Source organism: Engystomops pustulosus, chromosome 3 (genome assembly GCF_040894005.1).
Source record: "Engystomops pustulosus chromosome 3, aEngPut4.maternal, whole genome shotgun sequence".
Taxonomy (NCBI): Eukaryota; Metazoa; Chordata; class Amphibia; order Anura; family Leptodactylidae; genus Engystomops; species Engystomops pustulosus.
The window spans coordinates 136294765-136316370 of NC_092413.1; the positions used below are offsets into that span (position 1 = coordinate 136294765).

General features: G+C 39.6%; 1 protein-coding gene and 1 long non-coding RNA gene across 25 annotated transcripts in view; one reads left to right on the forward strand and one right to left on the reverse strand.

Annotated features, from left to right (window-relative positions):
* Window positions 1–1783, reverse strand: part of LOC140121972 (uncharacterized) — a 34250-nt gene extending 32467 nt beyond the window's left edge. The window contains exon 1 of the long non-coding RNA XR_011854229.1: window positions 1637–1783. This is a non-coding gene — a long non-coding RNA (uncharacterized lncRNA). The remainder of the gene's footprint in view (window positions 1–1636) is intronic.
* DST (dystonin) overlaps window positions 1–21606 on the forward strand; it is a 385421-nt gene that overhangs the window by 178315 nt on the left and 185500 nt on the right. For 23 of the 24 annotated variants that reach the window (XM_072142244.1, XM_072142253.1, XM_072142226.1 and 20 more), the window contains 2 exons: window positions 4832–4998; window positions 21454–21566. In XM_072142244.1, the coding sequence (XP_071998345.1) occupies window positions 4832–4998; window positions 21454–21566 (280 nt within the window). Of the gene's footprint in view, window positions 1–1929; window positions 2798–4831; window positions 4999–21453; window positions 21567–21606 lie in introns of those variants that run through there. The other variant, XM_072142235.1, reaches the window with a different exon arrangement.

A 21606-nucleotide genomic window follows, 5' to 3' on the forward strand; every position in this document is an offset into this window, starting at 1 on the left:
CATTTAACTCTGCTTTCTGCCTATCCATCTGTCTCCTCGCTTCTGCTCTACCTCTCCTCTCTGCCAGTCTTTTCACTGGTTACCATTTGTACAACAAATTCAGTTTAAAATATTAACCATGACTTACATGAACTCATCATCCAATACCATCCCACATGTAATCTTGATTTCTCACAAGACAGTCTACTTCACCCTGTCATCTCCTTCTCTCACAACCATATGCAGGACTTCTCCCATGTATCTCCCATACTCGTTCCATCTCTACCAAAATGTGTCAGACTGTCCCCCACCTTCCAAACTTCCAAACATAACCTGAAAACCCACCTGTTCAGGATCTCCTACAATACACAGAAACTGCACTGCTCTGCTCCCTCACCTCATGTCTCCCTTTACCCTCCCACATAGAATGTGAGACCTCATGGGCAGGTTAGTCCTACCACTTGTTTTAGATCTCGATAGTTTTTGTATTTTGTACTTGCATTTGTTCTTGTCTTAATTTTATGTAATCCCCTTACTCATTACAGCACCATGAAATTATTGGTTCTTTATAAATAAATTAATAAATTAAAGCAAATATTAATGCTAAAAGAGAGTGATACAGAACGTGTTGTACTTGAAGCACAGACCGATAGTAGTATAGTAAATGCTAAAGATGAACCTGAAGTGACACAGGAAGATAGCAATAGATTAGCTATTGTAGCAGTGGAAAACACTACTGTACATGTTGTACATAAAACACAGATGAAAAGTATTACAATATGTGTAACTTGTACCAGAAAGGGCACAGGAAGATAGGATTTCTGCCTATTCTGCACAAGATACAGGAGTCCCCCTAGTAAAGAACACTCGACTTACATACGACCTCTGGATATTGGTAATTTATTGTTCTTTAGTCCTAGGCTACAATAAAGAGCTATAACAGTTATAAAAGGTGTCTGTAATGAAGCTTTAGTGTTACTCCTGATTCTTATGACAACCCAACATTTTTAAAATCCAATTGTCACAGAGACCAAAAAAATTCTGGCTGGGATTATAATAATAAAATATACAGTTCCGACTTACATACAAATTCAACTTAAGAACAAACCTACAGACCCTATCTTGTATGTAACCCAGGGACTGCCTGTACAATATTACCCCATTTTCAAAATATGTGGTAGCTGAATATCCACAACCTTCAATGGCACCGCACAAATCAATCCTCCGCTTTCATAATATATAATGGCTGTTGGAAACTTTGTTACTGATATGTGCAGTATGAAGAGTTTAACCCTTTACTATACAATGTAATTCATTGAAAACAATTTTATATAGTCATGTCAGAGCTATCTCTTAAGACATCTAAACTCAGTTGTTCTGGCATTATAAGGATGAATTTTTTCAAGCAGTTGCCAGATCCACAGTTTAGTGACAGAAAATACAAAAATAAGTAAATTAACCACATTGACTTCTGATAGATACCAACCTGTATTCCTTATAACACCACTGAATGGCTTTGCTATTGCACATCAATGAACATTGTTTAATCCTGTCTTCTTCATTAGCTATATGTAGACAGTGCAGGACTATATTACAACAGAACAGATACAATCGTTTATCCCTCCACCATACCACATAACTGGCACGAACCATTTACCTCATTTCCTTTTTTATTTGTTCCCGTTAATTCCAGGTAATGGTTCCAAAGGTTAATGTGAGTCATGGTCTGTGACTGGGTGCAGTAAATGAATGAAGTAAAATGAAAATACATCTGGCACTTCTCAGTCACATGCTGCTATGTGCCCTGCCTGTGAAAGCTAATCTGTCGTACTTCATACTTTAGCACAGAGGCAATTATATGTTTGTCTAAGAGGATTGGTGGCCAGAAATAAGTCAGCGTCTAATCAGACACAGGCCTGGACTGGGCACCCTGCCATGACATTTATTACGTGTGCATTTCCCAGCTACCAAGATGGCTGCTTACTGCAGAGCTGGGCAGTGATCTCTGAGAAGAATCAGGATGCTGGTTTGACTCTGGAGATCTCTACACAAGACCTGGGAAACATTGGATATACTGAGATGTGATTTGTCTCCCATACAAATGGGCAATGTCTGTGGATGTGTGCGAGCTGAGAAGGAGGAATATTATTTTGATCCAGCAAAGGCTCCTTTCACTCCAGCCAAGAATTCTTCAGGCAGGAAGTTTTTCAGAAGAAGAAAATCCGACAAAAAGAAAGAGGTAGAGACTTTTTATGGAGCTGAATCCACAGAAGCTAAAGATGAAAAGAAAGCAGATGGATATAACCCTGGAGATTATCTTGTATCTATTAGTTGTACTTCTCCTAAAAGTTCAATTGATGGACCGCAGTCTCTCGAGCATGGCTCCAGCATTAGCTCCTCAGTCAAAGACAGCCTGGAACCATCACACTGGGAATCTTACAATTTAAACACAAACCCGAAGGCACAAAAGGAAGTGATTTTCCTGGAAAACTTTACTGCAAAACGACAACTTTCTTTACCAAACATTCCAAATAAATTAACATTCCTTTCATATGTGGATGCCTGTTATAAGAGAAAGGCTTCTAGTCTGACGTCCATTGACCATATTACATTGAAGTGCCACAGTCATGAAAGTTGCCTTTCTAAAGAACGATGCAATGACAATGTTAAGGAGCTGAAACAAGTGAATAGTAGTGGTTGTGTTGTGTATGCCAGGTACTTCACAGCTGCTGATATAGCCAGGCCTTCTTATACAGCAGCAATACCTCATGTGCCAAAAGATGAACAGGTTCACTGCACTCCTTCACCAGCTTGTCAGGTAACTAGTGCCTCAGCCAATAATACCGCTTTTCCTGTACCACCTCTTGTATTCTTGTCTGTTCCAAAAGTGTTGCACAAGAAATGGTTAATGCATGCTACAGAAGATCACAATAAAGCTAATGCAAGCTAGTAAATCATAATGCCTTTCACACAGCCACATCGGAAAAATTCCCAGCACCTGAACTTTGTCCTGGTATTTATGACTCTTCTGGAAATTAATGTAGCTGTTTGGTCAGTAGAAGTAGATTATTGAATAGGGTATGAAGCTCTAAGTGTTGTGCAGGAACAATGATATTGTTATTGAGAAGTGTCCTTGTGCATAGCAGATAGGTCATTGTACAGTATGTGCACTGGGGGGCACTACCTGCTTTGTGGGCACCAACTCAATGCTGCATATCACCAGGCTTTGTTGTGTGATTATATTTCTATAAAGTGCTGCCACCAGAAAATGCAGCACTGTGTTCTTTTACAAAGAGAAACCATTTAAGTAAATGTCTCTGATTATAACCTGAATTCTGGGTATTCTAGGTGGTTGTGACTTTGGGTTAAAACATTGCAGCGCTTCCTAACCAATGTTATATATGTTATATATGGATAACCAATGTTATCGTCTAATATAGATGCAGCTCACTTTAACACTGTAGTATTTTGGTCTTTTTTTCACTATCCCTTTACTAATCATACAACACATAGAATTTTAAGGTGCTTAATTATAAAAGTGTTTAATACTAGAAAGAAAATCTTGCATAGTTTAAGGCTGTCCAGGCTAACTTTGCTCCTCCTATTGTTTGGCTTATTTTTAAGCTTGGAAAAACACCTGCATTTGTTGCAATTTTTTCACAAAGCTGCCACCACTACTTTTTCAGTACGCACATTTAAAGAGAACCTGTCAGATGAAATAAGCTCTCTAGTACCACAGACCAAGCTTACAGCGGTCCGGCTTTTTCATGAGGGGGGCTGTCTGAGGAGGCGGTGACTGCAGCATGGTGCCTGGCAGTCACCGCCAGCATCAGGTGCAGGAGTTTCGGTCTGGGGCAGAATCTGAAGAGAGGGGAGCGTCTTGGACCGTCCCTTAATGAATATGCTGGACTGCTGTAAGCTTGGTCCGACATTAGGACCACTATGTACTGCTGTGGTTCCTAGCTTATCGGTATGTTCAATAAAGTGATTTAACACTGCTATTACTGGGGTAGGGCTAACTTAAGGGCTGAGCCCTCTTCATACAAAGGTGGGGTTTGCTGCTTATTACAGCAAACCCTCACTGCTAATGCGCGTATTAACTCTTCCAATGCCAACAGCAAAGCTGCCAGAGGCATTTAAAAAGTGGAGGGCCATCTTGGTTCCGTTTGACATCCCCCAAATAAATGATCTTTTCTCAGGAGTCAGTACTGTACACAGTCAAGGAAACAGGAAGAATTTAGCTTGATTATGAGTGTAGTTAGTAGTGTAGTATTTTCTGCTCAGCTCTCATTCAAGTTAGTGGTAGACAATGGGGCTTATTTACTAAGGGTCCCGCAGCCGCATTTTCGTCGAGTTTCCCAACTTTTCGGGGATCGCGCCGGTGATTGTGTCGCACGCAATTGGATTTTGGCGCATCGGTTCTTTCTTTCGGACAATCCGACGGATTCGGACAAACCGCGGGATTAAACATTTAAATTGTGTCGCAAGCCAAACACTTACATGCTGTGCATTCTCGTCGGGGAACAAAACCTCGTGGATCGCGCATGGACGGGTAAGTAAATCTGCCCCAATATGTAGTAACCAGGTTTGAACACTACTGTACACAGGGAACATAGCGGTTTGCCACCTGTTCTACCCTTTGTATTTTAACTGTTGGTGCCAGGTGTCAGATTCCAACCAATCTGATATTGATGATCTGTTGAATAAATTGGCCATCAATATTTTTAGTCTGAAAAGTCTGTTGGCTTTAAAAGATCAAATGCAGGGGTTTAGCTATCACATTGTTGTTTTTAAAAGCTTTCTTATAAGTATATAATGGCTAAACATGATAATATTCTTTTTTCTCTTTCAGATTTCTGACATCCATGTTACTGGAGAGTCAGAGGATATGTCAGCAAAAGAGAAGCTTCTTCTTTGGACGCAGCAAGCTACTGAAGGCTACAGTGGAATTCGATGTGAAAACTTTACCACATGCTGGCGAGACGGGCGACTCTTTAATGCTATCATTCATAGATACAGGTGAGTGAACATCTATGATGTACAGGTGAGGCACATTTTTTGAAATCTGCTACCCTTGTCAGAATCAACCAGGGTTGCCATGGAGACAATTTCTCTCCTCCTGCCCAAACCCCTTGCTGGGGGCCTTTTGTGTGGCGGAGAGGCGATTTAGCCCCAAAGGCGTTGCATTCATGTTTGACCGCAGCACCTAAAGGGTTGCATACTTAAGATAATGATTTTTAACAAATTGTCATATGATTTCCTGTTTAAAAACAAACAGAACATTTCCTTTATTATGTTGCTTACCTTTTTCTTTCCAGAGTTATGACATTTTCTGTTATGAAGCAACTTGTCAAAAATTTTCCTTAGCACCAGTGAAAGGGCGGAAGCAAGCCTATTCCTGTGATAGCTATATATGATGAAATAAGTCCCTTCTATCTCATGGAACAATTGCAACTAACAAAGAATATGGCACGGTTGTCCTGAGGTTATGTGGCTGCTCCTTACATCATATAACTATGATGCTCGGCGTCCCATTCCCAGAAGACTGTTCGGTCTGTGAAATACAGCCACCATTTGGCCCGGCTTCCACAGACTGAGCATGTTTGTGTGTTTTAGCCCTAAGTCTGTGAGTTCAAAAGAGATAGAAATAAATTGGACTTTAGCATTAATGGTTATTCCACTTTGGCATTACTTAGATAAGAGAATGCAGTTGTCATCCAGACAGAGGGTCATGTACATTGTGATTGGGAGATGTAATGCACTGATCGCGTCTCTGTATTCATGTTATGCACTGGTTGCACTTTTATATTCATGTAATGTGCTAGTCAGACCTCTATATTTATACAATGTGTTGCACCTTTATATTTATGCAATGCGCTGGTCTCTCCACTGTATCTATCCAATGTGCTATTTACACTTTTATATTCATGAAATGCGCTGCTCATGAGTCTATATTCAAATAATACACTGTTCACTCCTCTGTATACATGTACAGTGCTAGTGGCACCATTTTATACACTGGCCGCACCTTTTATTTTTAAGTTATGCACTTGTTGCACCTTTTTATTAATGAAATACGCTGCTCATGCCTCTATATTCATGTAATTTTTTGCACCTTTATTTTCATGCTAGTGGCACCTCTATTTTCTTGTAATGCACTGGTTGCACCTGTATTTTCATATAATGTGCTGTTCTCACCTATATATTCATGTAATGCGCTGTATGTTAGCACATGTATAGTCATGTGCTGGTCACACCTTTATATATTTTTTATGTGCGCTATACTTATTGCTGGCTAAAATGGTCCCTGATTCCAACACTTTTTAGCAGCGATTTTACTAAGTATTGTGTGGAGGGGGGCAGAAGCAATTACCCTTGCTATTTAGTGGGAAAACATAATAAGGGAAAACATCATTGTGAAGTTTTCCAGACGTTTGGTTGCTTGTTTGCCTTAAGTGATCTGTCATTTTAAATGCATTTTCTATTTTTTTATACACTGTTTGTGTCAGTGTCTTCTATGGTACACGTTTTCTCTTTTTACACCATCTAGTATCCCCATCTAAAGAAGACATTGAAAGAGCACAATGGGCTCACCTGCTGGCGCTGCCACACCCGCAAAGCATTGGGAAGCTCTTTTTCATACAAATAACAACTGAATTTTCTCTTAAATGTCAGAAAAAAAGAAAGATATGTTCTGCTATTTACAGAGTGGTTTGGAAGCTGGTAGACCCTTTTAGTATGTGCTGAAAACTGCCTGGTAAAAGGAGAGCATCTAAATACAATCTCATTACCTAATCAATAATGACATTGTTGTTTGCTAATGTGTTAAGTGGATTGTAGAACATAACTTTGTATGAGCATGTTGTAACAGAGGGCACATTGTGAGGCGGTTCTTTTTGGGTTGTTTACTACATACAGTGCCCTGTAGCCATCTCTATTCAGGTCCGTTTGCTTTTGTGTGCTGCGGGATTAATATGGTAGAACACAGAATATAGCTCTATTATAAATTATTAAACAGGCATCTTTCTGAGCACGAGCCTACTACGTTTATAGGTGTCACTGTTAAAACTTGTTTCCAGCACTCAGGCCTGTGCACGACTCACATTCCTTCTGACTGCAGCATAAAAGGACAAAACATGCACCGACTCTACTGAGGACCTAAGGGGAGCACAGGGAAGAAAGCTTACCTTGCTCTTCATTTCTTTCTACCTGCAAAACTTTGTATAAACATTGAAATTATTCACTTCATGTTTGGGAGACCCTTTTTCCTGTACATCCTGTTAGTAGAAATGTACATAATAAACCACTACCAATAAGTTGTCAAGTAACATTTTTTAGATTAAGCTTCTTTCATGGCCCAGTGTGGTGGCAGCATCCCCAAAAAAATCAACTTTGAAGTGAGATGTAAATTGATTGTATAAAGTCATGGAGGAGGAGAGCTCAGCACTGCAGTCATGTTCTCAGAGTCTCTCTGCTGTTATTGACATTAGGATATCCGCTTATGATGTATCTGGACGTAGACCGGAAAATGTATCCAAGGGGGAAGTTGTGAGGTCGGGAGAGCTTGACTTCAGTGCTAATCTCACCGTTTTACACCTCACCCTCAAGAATTTTTGAATGATGCCACTATTGCTGGGTCATAAAAAGAGAGTGGATGGCTGGAGAGGGTCGGCCCAGTGCATCTACAGCCTGTGCTAGGCACATGGATAAATCCCTCTTTCCAGTCACCCCACTGGTTCCAGATCTGAGCTCTTGTCAATATAATCAGATTAAACATAAGAATTAAGGTCCAGCAGTACCCAAAGGTGTATGCCATTTGAATGTGAAATGAATATCATATTTTCCCTCAAAATCGTATAAATAAAAGCTGCAATGTGGCCTGAAAACGAGATTTTACAGAGCTGAAATAAGATTATGAGTGTCACAATATAGCAATACAAATACATTTTTTAATTATAGCATAACAGCGATTACAAATAAAGCATAGCATAAACCACATAAATTTGGTATTGTACTGACCCAAAGATTAAAGATAATAGGGCTTAATGATAAATTGGGTGTAGTTATCGGGTATAGTCTAAATGGCACCTCCAATTAGTTGGCTTAATTTACTCCATTAAAATAAAACAGACTTTAGCACAACTCATTTTATCAATGCCATGCCTATATGGCCTATATGCCTATATGTCCTAGCAGTTACAAAAGTGACCCCTGATAAATGTGGAACAAAATGGGGCAAATTTATCAAGCAGTCTGAAAGTCAGAATATTTCCAGTTTCCCATGGCAACCAATCACAGCTCAGCTTTCATTTCACCAGTGCTCATGAATATTTTAAAGGGGAGCTGTGATTGGTTGCCATGGGCAATTGGAAATATTCTGACTTGCAGACACTTGATAAATCTGCCCCAATGTCTTAGAAATAGGTGCCTAGTATGGAGTATTTCTGTTGTAAGCAGATTGAAAATGTACAGCAATTATGTACTTATATATCCCTTGTTACCAAGACCAAAATGCCTAATAACATACCTCTGTGCACCCTGAACAATTTGGTGTTCAAATATTGGTTCACCTATTCATAAGATATGGCCTGCAATAGTTTGCAATAGTGAATAAGCTCTTGCTAGCTTAGTTGGTGTTAACCCGGTATTTCCATCATGTACAAGGAACACACCCTTAGGGAAAATAAAATGCCACCATTTGCTTTTTTTAGAATAAACATATAAACTTTTCAGGGGCATATATTTGGAATAGGTGGATGGATGTTAAAAAGTCATTGCGTGATCAGGGGCATGGAGATATATCCTCGTACAAGGACGTGTTGGTAGCATATTAAGGCTAAAAAAGAACAGAATTATGCCTTGTTTAATAGGGTCAGAAAAACATGGCTGCTTTCTTCCAAAAATAGCATTAGACCAGTGCAGAGTAGAACTAGACAGCTTAATACCTGTGGCTGATGCTGGATGATTAATCTGGTGCAGTAAAAGACTGGTGAGTCATACTTTGCACCTCCTATCAGTTGGTCACAATATAGAATTTTCTGGCACAGAGACTTAAATTTCTGGTGCACGTGCTATTTTCTGTTTGGGCACACCCCCTAGTTACCATTGACACGCCCCTTTTTTGGAGGCGTCGGAAAACGGCCTGGTCTAAAACGTTCAGTGAATGTGATGCGGGGCATTTTACAGGATGTCATAAGATGCATATAAGAAAAATCCAAAATAGAAGTTAGTAGTTAAGCTAACAATAAAAATCTCAAGGTTAAGCCACAAATGACCTCTGTAGCTTCATTCAATAGGGTTTATCATAAACCCTGCATCAACGCATAGTACAGTTTTCCTTTTTTTTAACATGCTTAATGTTGGCAGCCATTTTGTACATGTTTAAGTCAAATGCCTTCAGCTGGTACATGCATTCTCCACAGCACTCAGTACATGAAGAATGCCCTTTGGAGGACACCTCTAGGGAACGATGGCTGTAGCTTTCCCCTTACATTGGGCTTAGAAGGATAATGGCATCATTTCATGGTATAAGATGAATAGTGTCAAACAGATAATCATGCATCATTATACATGTAGTACTTACAGCAGCAGTTAAAGACTAGTGATGAAAAATTGTAAGGGGGACATGTCTCTCTAGTTCTTCTGTAGACAAAACAGGATGTTAAATTAAAAAACTTTTTATGGGCATTAGAAAACTTTTTATGGGCATTTGTTTGACCGTAGGACAGTCAGTAAAAAGGAGGGGGCTACAAGTACTCTGTGGATGTTCCATTCTCCCTCTGGGACTACCTGTTTCCCCTATGTAAATTTTATTCTGGATTTCCCCATTGTGGGATTTACATGTCTGCATTTGATTTGTGGGCAACATTAATAAAAGATATACCTTTTATATAAATACTTTTTGGCAGTTTTTTTCTTTGGTATTTCTAACATCCAGTCTTAAGCCTCGCAATGCCGAGGTACTGTTGATGTATGTATTGTCTTGGTCTAATGAAGTCAAAATGTGAGCAGTATGATGCGGAGGATTGTTCATATACAAATGAACCAGGCAATGTATTGTTTGACCCATGATTCAAACAGCTGTTGTGAATTTTTCCGTTAAGCTCTTTGTTAGATAACGGCAAATTTTGTAATAATCTGTGAAATATTAAACAGTTAATCATTTGTATTCTAAAGTGTAGAAAAGATCACTTAAAGTTCAATTGTTAAGGTTACAGTGCATTTATGTTTTATCCTGAAATGTTTTGTGAGTGAAGCAGGGTTTAAACTGCCGAATATTTTGGGTAGTATGCCGTCATAATGTCTTGGTTTGTTAGTAATTTTTAAATAATACAATGATCCATAGAGCAAAGTTTTGTTAAGTGCCAGAGATAAGAGTTATTAATGTGTATGAATATTTTGGGTAATGAGCTTTTCTTGAGAAGTGTATATTTATTAAAGGTTCAAGAAAATCAACCACAAAAAAAACCCTACAAATACTCACCTCTGTTCCTCTTCACCTTGATCCCGGGGACAAGATTTCCGGCACCCACCTCCCTCTCCTATGCTGGGAGCAAGGGAAAGTGAGGCGACGTCACGCAAGAGGCGTGAATTCAGAATGGGATAGGGAAGTACAGGGGTATGAATAATTAAAAGCCCGGAGTGCTGGATATCTTGTCCCTGTGCTCTGTCCTGCTATTTATAAGTTTGTTTGCTGGGTCAAGCTAACCAACGGACAGCGCCAGGATCAAGGCAAAGAAAAGCTGAATTGAGTATTTGTTGAGTTTTTTTTTTAGTTGTTTTCTTTAGTGGTTGGTTTACTTTCAACAAATGTGAATGAGTATAAGATGCGTATGGAAGTATCAATACACATCTCCAGAGATGACACTAAATGTGTTGCCTCAGGGAAAACTGAGATTTGTGTTCACATTGGAATAATATTTCTTGACCTTCTGCAGCTCTTGTGTGAGATGACTATTTTGATTTGTAAGCATGCCCAAGCTGTCATTGTAGAAGTATCCTTGCATGCTATATTCCTTTTGCCTGGAGCAAATTATTTCTACAAGAGTACTATACACCTTACAAACCATAGTAGTTTTTTTTTATGAAAGTGTGCATTTTTTTTCTAGTAAAATCTGTTATATTCTGTACTGAGCTGATGTAAGCATTAAAAACTGGACAAAATTGTCTGTTTTCTTGTGCATTTTTTTGCACTTGCATTGAAATCTGGTGACAGATGGTCTCCAGAACTAGATTTTGACTGGTCCCCTGGGATTGTTGTAAGTACTAAACTGGTAGCATGCTACTCCCCTGTCTGTAAAAGAATGCATGCACACATAGCCAAAGTAATCTCATGCATGGGGAATGCAAGACAGATAACCAAAAACCAAACAAGATTGTGGCCTCCAAGTGTCCCATGTAAAACAATCTGCGGTTTTTTGTTGTCAGTCTAATGCGGCTCACATATTGCTAGCTCATATTCCTTTGCAGGATTTTTTGTGTATTATGCAGTGAGCACCCACAGACAGGTGGTTGTAAAAAACACTGTAGATTTTTGTTTGATGTAGTTTATTGCACAAAAGGCTAGAGAGAAAAAAATAGATGAACTAATTGTGGGTGTGGAGGCATAACAAAGAGCTCATGTGTTTTCAGTAGATGAAATAATTATTCTCTTGGATTGATCTTTGATGTTACTAATCTCTATGGCATGGGATCAGATCCATTCAAAATACTGCACAGATAATGAGTGTTTGAATGTTCCTGCTGTGTTCTATAACAATAAAAAATAATATGTTATATATGTAGTGGGGGCTTTATGTGAAAGGTGTGACCTCCTCCAACCATCAAAATCAAGCATAATAAAGCAGGGACACTTGGACAGATGTAGGCACTGTGACTGTGGTAATTTTCTTATATTTGTTATCCATGACCTCCTTCCTTTTAAATCAACATTTTAAATTATGCAAATGAGTCTGAAAAGCTACCAAGATATTTCCTAGACCCCCTCCATGTTGCAGTGAAATAAGGTATAATTTGTAATTTGAGTCACACATAACAGTATGAATAGTTTTGATGGTTAATTGTGCTGGCAGAGTCCCTTTACAGATTAATATATGATGCACATTCACTGCTGATAGATATTTGTGTGTGCTTCATATTCAGTGCTGGTATAAATTTATATATGTGATCACTGATGGTATATTTGTTTTTCATATGCTTAAGTATTAATTATCCAAGAGTGATTGACTATTTATTTTCCTGATTGGTGGGATCAACATTTCATTTTTCACCACAGGCATCAGTTCTACTAAGTCTATTAAACATTTTGTCAAATAACATCTGCATAAAAAAATAGGACTCAAGGTTTCCGGATAGAATATTTTTCAGAGCTTCATTTATCCCATTGCCTTGTTTATTCACAAAATCCCCTTAAGGGGGCGCTACATGAACCAGGCCACCTATATGATGAAAAATAATAAATCTTGCAGAAGAATTATGTGCACGGCCACAATTGGGGTCTGTGGAGTGTGCTGTAAAACAAGTGATATCCATGAAGCCCTACCTGACAATTTGCTGGATTGTAACTTTTCCATTTGATTTTCAATTTATTATATGTCGGCATGAATTATGCACAAGCACCAATTAGGGCATACCACAAGTCTGTTAATCTGTTCACGTTGTATCTTGCCACAGATTGAAATCATATGGTTCATGTTTAAACTATATACTATTGTGTTACTACACCGTGAGTCATCTCAAGCATTTTTATAAAACAAAATCACCTTTGACAAATTGAATGAAAGAAAAATAGAGGAAAGCTAGCCTCTAATGGGTCATATATTCCTCATATGGAAATTGTAGCACTTAACTTAAAGGGGTTTGCCCATGAAAGAAAGTTCTCAAATTTTAATCTCCTAGTGATCTATAGACAATAAAGATCATTATTAACCCCCTTTCTTTACAATTTTGCTCAGTTTTAGCAGAAACTTCTCTGTACCTCTGTGCTATGAGATACTGTGTGCTGACAATGTGCTTAGATTATCAGGGAACAGGATTTATCTACACTTTTATTTAGCTTCTGAACATTCTACTAGTATCTGACACATAGAAAAAGAGAGATGAGGCAGATGAGTGATGATGAGATCCATGAGATGGATATAAAAAACAATGACACTCTCAGCTCTGCTAGCCTATACCACACACAGAGTCAGCCCTGCTATATGCTTCCTTCCTGGATAAAGGCCTTATCTGTCTGTAGCTTGTAGAGTAAGTCTCTGCTCCCTGCTTGCGTATCCTGAGTATATTTAAGAATCTCAAGTTTGTGGGAATACCCCTTTTTAGCAATGGAAACTAATCTTTAAAGGAAGTGTATAAGCAGTTTGGCCAAGTAAAACTGTTTACAGTAGTGTTTGGATTTATTTGGGGCAGTGTTTGGATTTACTTAATATAACATTCTTTTTGTATAGAGCAGCAGTGAATCAGGGGAAGGGCCTGTAGAGCAGCTCGATACAGAGATCTCACAGCACAGCAGTGAGCGCACACACCCCTAGGAATATTATCCCGTTTTTTACAGTCCTGCTGCTACAAATACACAAGCTCAGACGTTTTTGACATCAGTATGCTATCTTTTTTTTAGCAGACTGACCCATTGATTTCTATTGTCTTGTTCTTTCACTGTGGTTTGCTCATTTATTTTACTAGCTACTCCTGCAAATAATGCATTGCATAAAAATTTATCAATTATTGGAAGTACTGTATGCAGTTTTCAGAAGCAGTTATATGCCTTGTGTGTAAATTTACCCAAAGGTTATAGTAAGTAAACATTTTATAAAAAGACAAGTGGCTAAGATGTGATATTTCTTTAATCTAGGGTAGCCTGTATTGAGTGTATGATATTATAAGGACTGTCTGCTCTGGGCAATCTGTACTTAGATAGAAAGCGCCATTGGCTTTAAAAGGGGTGGCATGTTTGAGGGTGCGGTCACCCGTTCTGCTAGCATACAGAAGTGGGTCTCGACCCAATCACATATGCGTTTTTAGGGAAACGCAAGCGATCGGTAACCAGAACCAGGTGTCTCACATATTTTAATGTTAAACCTGAGCTTACCCCTTCAATTGAGCACTTGTTCTGGCTGCTTTAGTGTAAGGACAAGTGATTTCTTCAACAAAAACAAAGTCAGTAACTAACAAGTGGAACTCTGACCCAGCTGGAACTCACAGCATCTTAGATCATTATGATCCAGAGGCCCACATTTATTGAAGTGTTTGTGTCAGTTTTCTCTCTGACTTTGCACTGAAAAGAACTTGCAAACTGCTTGTACGTGTGTTTATAAAGTGTCTGCGGCAGTTTTGTGTAAGACAGAGAAAATGTGCATCTGAAGTGGCGTGTTAGTGCTTAGTCGCAGTTTGCGCCATATTTATTACTGACGTGTGATGACAATTCTGCAGCATCAAAAAAGTGCACCATAATTAAAATGGTGCAGTGCAGGGGGCGCCAAATAAATAAAGACCATGCGCCAGTATTGATGAATCTGGTGCACTCTTCACACTACACAGGCAGACTGCACATATTGCCGTTTGCAATAGTTTTGATAAATGAGGGCCAGTGACTTCATTTAAGCAAAGGCACAATTCATAGACACACAGGGGGATATTTATCAGGACCTCTGCGCACCGCCAGTGGCGCAGAGGCCCTGAAATAATCGCAAATGCTAGCTTATTGCTAGCTTTTGCGATTATTTTTCTCAATCCGCCACCTTCACGCCAGTGGGGCGTGAAGGGGCGTGAAGGGGGGGGCGCGGCCGGCCGAGCGGGGGGCGCGGCCGGACTGGAGTGGGCGGCGCGGGAAGTTACTGTCCCCGCGCCTGCGCACTCGGTGCTGCCGGCGACTTTTCATACGTGAAAAGTCGCCGGTTGCGTTTTTTTCTACGCCAGGCCCTGCCCAGGCCCAGGAAAAACGAGCGCCAGCGTATGATAAATATCCCCCACAGTTTCTAGGCTGTACATGGCAGACAGATTGACCCTTAAAGGGAGTCTACCAGTAGATTTGAACTTACAGCACCTAACAAGTGGTAGGTAGTCGTCCTGGAGATCATATCTCATCAATATAAATGTATTTTATTACAGTCCTGCTGCTTTTAAAAACATACACAAGGCATATTACACAGACCTCCAGTGCTGCTACCTAACACTGTCTGTAGCGTTGTCAAAACTGCTGCTAGTCTTCATTTAATTTGACACATTGGGCCACATGTATCATAGTTTTGTCTCTCTGAGGTGAATTTTAGAGACATTTGGCAGCTCTTTTTTTGCGCCTTATGTATGATCATGTCTTTTTACTTGTGATACATGTTCAGTTTTTCCTATCCTGGCAGGCGCAAATTTTGGCTTCTTTTTGAGACTTTTTGTTGCAAATGTTTCAAATCCACACGGATGTGAGGGGGTTATATACAGGAGTGGACACTACTGTTAATTTGGGATTGAACATGTTGCATTTTTAATGCATTTTGAAACCTATTACAACAGCGGAGGATAGTTGATTTTCCTAATTACATTACTGTTAACATTTGAATTAACAAAACGAATAGTAAACGCGAGGTTAACACATGCGTTAACGTGACGTTATTGCGTTTTGTAAACACAAATGTTAACAGTAATGAAATAAGGCAAATCACCTCTGCTCAGCTGTTGTAATTAGTTTCAAAATACATTAAAAACACAATTAAACCGCTACGTGTGACCTTACCCTTAGGGTGAAGACACACATGGCGTTTTTGGGCCGTTTTTACTAAGTGCGTTTTCCGATCGTTAAAAACGCATGCGTTAAAAAACGCATCCGGTTTTTAAAAATGCATGCGTTTTTGTCTGTTTTCCGAAATTGCGCAATGAAAAACGGACAAAAACGCATGCGTTTTCAAAAAATGCATGCGTTTTTAAAAAACGGATGCGTTTTTTAACGCATGCGTTTTTAACGATCTGAAAACGCACTTAGTAAAAACGGCCCAAAAACGCCATGTGTGTCTTCACCCTTAGAAGTAACCTATTAAAAAAAAATACGAATTTTGACAAAAGAGGTTACTGTGCAAAATGTTAAACAGTTAAAGCATGTGAAATAATTTCAATCTACATGTTAAAATCGGGTCCATGAAAAAAACTTCCTTTGCCCCTGCCTGGGACCAGGTGCAGATTTGCACCAAAAAAGGCGCAAAAAGGAAATGTCGCATGGAACATCTGGAAAACAATGAAATACATAAGGCTGACTGCACAAAGGTGCAGACAAGGCGTACTTGAAAAAGAACAGTTAAAAGTCGCAAAAATGGCAAAAAAACATGATGTCGGCAGGCGCGGAATGATGATGTCATCATCTGCCGGCATCACAGCACAGAGAAAGATAAGAGAAGAACAGGACAGGTGAGTATGTGGTGTTTACTTTTTAAAGTTCATTTGAAACAAGGAAAATATGAGTGGGGGCCCACTATAGGGGGGGGGGGGTATAAGAGGGGGCCCACAATATAGAGGGATATGAGAGGGCGCCTACACAATGGGGAGGGATATGAGAGGGGTCACACACTAAGGAGGGATATGAGAGGGAGCCCATAATATGGGTGTATTAGAGGGGGCCAAAATATGGCAGGGGCCATAGGGGGAAAAATATAGGGCATATGAGAGGTGGTCAAAATAAGGGGCATATGAGAGGGGGACCACAATTTGGGGGTAAAAGATATACCTTAAAAGGGACAGATGAGAGAGGCTAAATATGAGGAGGAGGAAATGAGAGGCCACAATATGAGAGGGAGATGAAGGGCCACACTATAAGGTGGGAGATGAGGAGCCACCCTATGATGGGGAGATGAGGGGCCACAATATGAGGAAGAGGTGAAAGGTCACAATATGAGGGAGAGGTGAGAGGCCACAATATAAGTCACAGTTTTAGAGTGAGCCATAATATGGGGGAGGGTTATGAGAGGGGGAAATATGGGGCGTATGAGAGGGGGAAATATGGGGCATATGAGAGGGGGCCAAAGTATGGGGCGAATGAGAGGGGGCCCGCAATTTGGGGGGTATGAGAGGGGACTATGTTATAAGGGACAGCTGGGAGAGGCCACAATATGAGGAGGAGATGATAAGGTCCACAATATGATTAGGAGATGAGAGGCCACAATATGATGAGCAGATGAGGGGACCACAGTATGATGAGGAGATCAGGGGCCACACTATAAGGGGGAGATGAAAGGGGCCACAATAGGATGAAGAAATGACAGCACACAATATGAGGAGGAGATGAGAGGATACAATATGAGGAGGAGATGAGAGGGTCCACAATATGAGGAGGAGATGAGAGGATCCCCAATATGGGTGGGAGAAGAGATAAGCCAAAATATGAGAGGAAAATAAGAGGACATAATATGAGTGAGAGATGAGAGAAGTTACAATATAAGGGGAGGGAGATGAGGTTTAACAATATGGGGAGATAGGAGGGTCCACAATATGACAGGTAGGAGATAAGGGGCCACAATATGAACGGGATGAAAGGTCACAATATGAGGGGGATGAAAGGTCACAATATGAGGGGTAGTTGAAGGTCACAATATGAGAGGGAGATGAGAGGAGGCTACAATATGAGTAGAAGATGAGTGGAGGCCAAGATGAGGGAGAGATGGGGTGCCGCAAAAGGAGCTGGCAGAGGCACTGATTGCTTTCAATAGGTCCTACCTAATGCTGGACCTTACATCCATGTTCACAAGATTGAATTTTAGGCGCATCTGGGGAATCTACTCCCTGATGTCTGAATACAGTCGTTCCGGGAGTGGTTTCTCTAGATGCACCTAACATACTGTACATTTTAAAACACAACTCAGTCGCATCTTGTGCATATCGTCTTGAGCCACGTTCACATTATGTGTTTTCATTGCGTTTTAAAATACATTGCAAACACATTGGGAAAAACGGATCTTAAAATACATCTGTGTTTTTACTATCATTAATACTGAAGTGTTTTGTGATGCATTTTACCTGATTCATTTTATGTCCCTTTCAAATCGCATGAAGATACATTCTATAAACGTGCCCCGAATCAATTTTCACTAGGGCGACCCTGTCCCCAATAGTAACACTTTACTCCAAGTGTAACATTTAAGAGTCCAGTAAACTCTTTCGAGGCTTTGGGGACCTACACAAGCTGCTGTTATACTAAGTTATACTTAGTACTAAGGCTCCAGTTCTGTCCTTGGGGTGTCCTGAAGGGCGGATTCCTTGCTTATGTCATTAGAAACTTCTAGGAGCATAATATGCACAGCTGCTCCCAACAGACAAGTCATTATTAGAAGCTTCTGTGTACTTGGTTAGACAGTTATGTTACTGCATGAGACTGAATTAAAATTCTTCTACTGCTTATTGATTGTTACAATCATTAGACATAATTTAATGATTAAGACCTTATTAACACCTTATAAAATAGTGCAAAAATGATATGTAAAGAGGAACCTGTCATGAGGATTTAAGCCCTCAAAATGCTACCAGCCTGTCATCTAGGTCAGTGAGAACAAAAAGATTCCCTACATGTTAAGGAAGGGATGCTAATTCACTATTACTCAGAAATAGATCTTTGAACTATGTATTGTAATGTTCTTTACAATACATATCAAGCCAGGGGGTCTGGTCAGCGTGACTATTCTCCATCCCTGTGATTTCTTAGCTCATTTGCAGCATTCAAAGTTTTTTGTGCTTCTGTCATTGTCCTGCTCGACAGGTTAGCATAGTACTGTATGGGGCACATTTATCATGCTGTCTGAAAGTCTGAATATTTCTAGTTGCCCATGGAAACTTTAAAATATAATATTTTAAAATATTCATGAGCACTGGTAAAATGAAAGCTGAGCTGTGATTGGTTGCCATGGGCAACTACGAATATTCTGACTTTCAGACAGCTTGATAAATCTGCCCCATTGTGTTGGATCAGCCCTAAAACATGTTTCATTTTACTTAGTCTACAGGCATCGCTGAGCATATATTCTGCAATCACAAGTCTGTAAAATAATAGGTGGTTTTGTTATTTTTATGTGCTAAAAGATATAGGGCCAATTTATCAACTATGTACAGTTTGCCTCACGAACGTGTGTCAGATTATTGTATAGTGGCGCACAATCTTCAATTATCTGGTGTAACCTGCACTGCTCGGGAAGTGTACACCGACTTTTCTTAAGTGCACTAAGCAGTAACATGCACCTTTAGGTGCACATTTTTCTATTTTGTTAGCACAGTGCAATCGCGACACAAAACTGGTGCAGACATGTTAAAGCTTCAAGGACAAATTAACTCCTTAGATGCTGAACTCGAGATCTGAGCTGGGCCAGTTTCGGGATACACGTGGGTGATGGTTGTCAGCGCGACCGAGGCATTTAAACTGTCTCTATGAGGTCTTTACCCCTCGATCGACCGCCCCATCCCCACCCCAGCAGCGCGCGGTTTTCGGGGGGCGCCGGTTGTTCCTATGGCAGCCCTGAGGTCCAATCAGAAGTGACGTCATCTTAAAGGCACAGTATCAGCCTATATACGTGCATAGGCTGACACAGCTAATACTCTGCAATACATCAGTATTGCAGAGTATTATCATAAACAAGCAATCAGATGATTGCTTATTCATGTCCCTTGCTGGAACTAGTAAAAAAAAGTTGAAAAAAAAGTTATTCAATAAAAAATAAATTAATAAATCAATAAAAATGTCCATAAGCCCCATAACATATAAGGGGGCAAATGCACAAAAAAGTATATACACGTAGTATCACCCCGTCCGTACCGATCCTTAGAATAAAAGTAAATAATTATTGAACCCGCACGATGAATGCCGTAAAAAAACCTGTTAAAAAACGGCCAAAAATTATGGTTTTTACCTATTTAATCCCATAAAAATGCAATAAAAAGTCATCAAAATACACATGTACTCCAGAATGATACTGTTGCAAAGTGTGGTCCCGCAAAAAACAAACAAGTCCCGCAAAAAACAAGTCAACAACCAGCTCTGTAGCCAAAAAAGTAAAAATGTTATGCCATTCGGAAGACGGCGATGAACAAATGATAGATTTTTCCCCACATATGGGTTTTATTTGTCAAATTTAGTACAGCATAAGAAAAAATATTCATGTATGGTATCCCCGTAATTGTATTGACCCATAGAATATTAGGCTATACAGTGAACACCAAAATCCAATATTGCTTTGCTACTCCTGCCCAAAAAAGTTCATAAATTTTCAACAATAGGTGATACTAACCCCAAAATGGTAACACTGGAAAAACCATCTCATCCCGTAAAAAAATTCTGTCACATCGCCCCTCATTAACAAAAAAAGCTAAAATTTCATAGCCTACAAAATGGGCAGCCGCAGGTCCGTCCCTCCCTTCTGTGCCTCGCTGTGCGCCCATAAAAGTCACGGGCACATGTGGGGGGTCTCTGTACTTGGGAGAAATTGCATAACAAATTGCAATTTAGGGCTTAACGTATAACCGACAAAATATGACTGTCCTAAATTTCACCTCCATTTTGATTTAATTACTATTAAGATCTCAAGGGGTTAACAATCTTCCTAAAAACTGTTTGTGATAGTTTGTGGGGTGCAGATTTGAAAATGGGATGATAATATAGGGTTTTTAATGCTGAATATTTAAAATGTCACTCAAAACTGTATTTATCCCCAAAATAGTCAATTCTGAAAATACGGAAAAGCATATTCGATTTGTGAGCCGCGTGACATAAAAAAAATTATCCAGACATTTCCAAAATGATGAAAATGTAAAGTAGACATATGGGAAATGTTATTCAGCAAGGTGGTAAATCTATCTGCCTGAAAAACGCAATGATTTCGTATTTCAAAAAATGTTTTATTTTTTTTTGTAAATAAACTCAAAACTTATCAGCCAAAATCTACTACTAAAATGAAGTTCAACATGTGGGGAAAAAACTATCTCATAATCGCTTACATAAGTAACAATGTTCAAAAGTTATAACCATATACAGGCAGTCCCCGGGTTACATACAAGATAGGCTCTGTAGGTTTGTTCTTAAGTTGAGTTTGTATGTAAGTCGGAACCGTATACTTTATTATTGTAACCCCAGTCAAAATTTTTTGGTCTCTCTGACAATTGGATTTTAGAAATGTTGGATTGTCATAAGAACCAGGATAAACAATAAATCTTAATTACAGGCATCATTGATAACTGTTAAAGCTGTTTATTGTAGCCTAGGACTAAAGTACAGTAAATTACCAAAATAACTAGGGGTCGTATGTAAGTCAGGTGTTCTTAAGTAGGGGACCGCCTGTAAAGTGACAGATGTCAGAATACAAATAATGGGGCTAAGCCTTAAGCTACAAAAAGGCTGCACCCTTAAGGGGTTAAAGACAGACAACTTGCACTGCCAGAATAATGGATCAGGGCCACAGCATTTGTTGGACTGATGTTTCCTAATAACCTGATTTTACATGATTTTGTATTGTTTTGCAGGCCGGACCTGATTGACATGGATACCGTTGCTGTTCAAAGCAACAATACAAACTTAGAAAATGCATTTTATGTAGCTGAAAAACTGGGTGTCACCAGACTTCTGGATCCAGAAGGTACCATAGTTTTCCTAATATTTTAAGAATTAAGGCACAA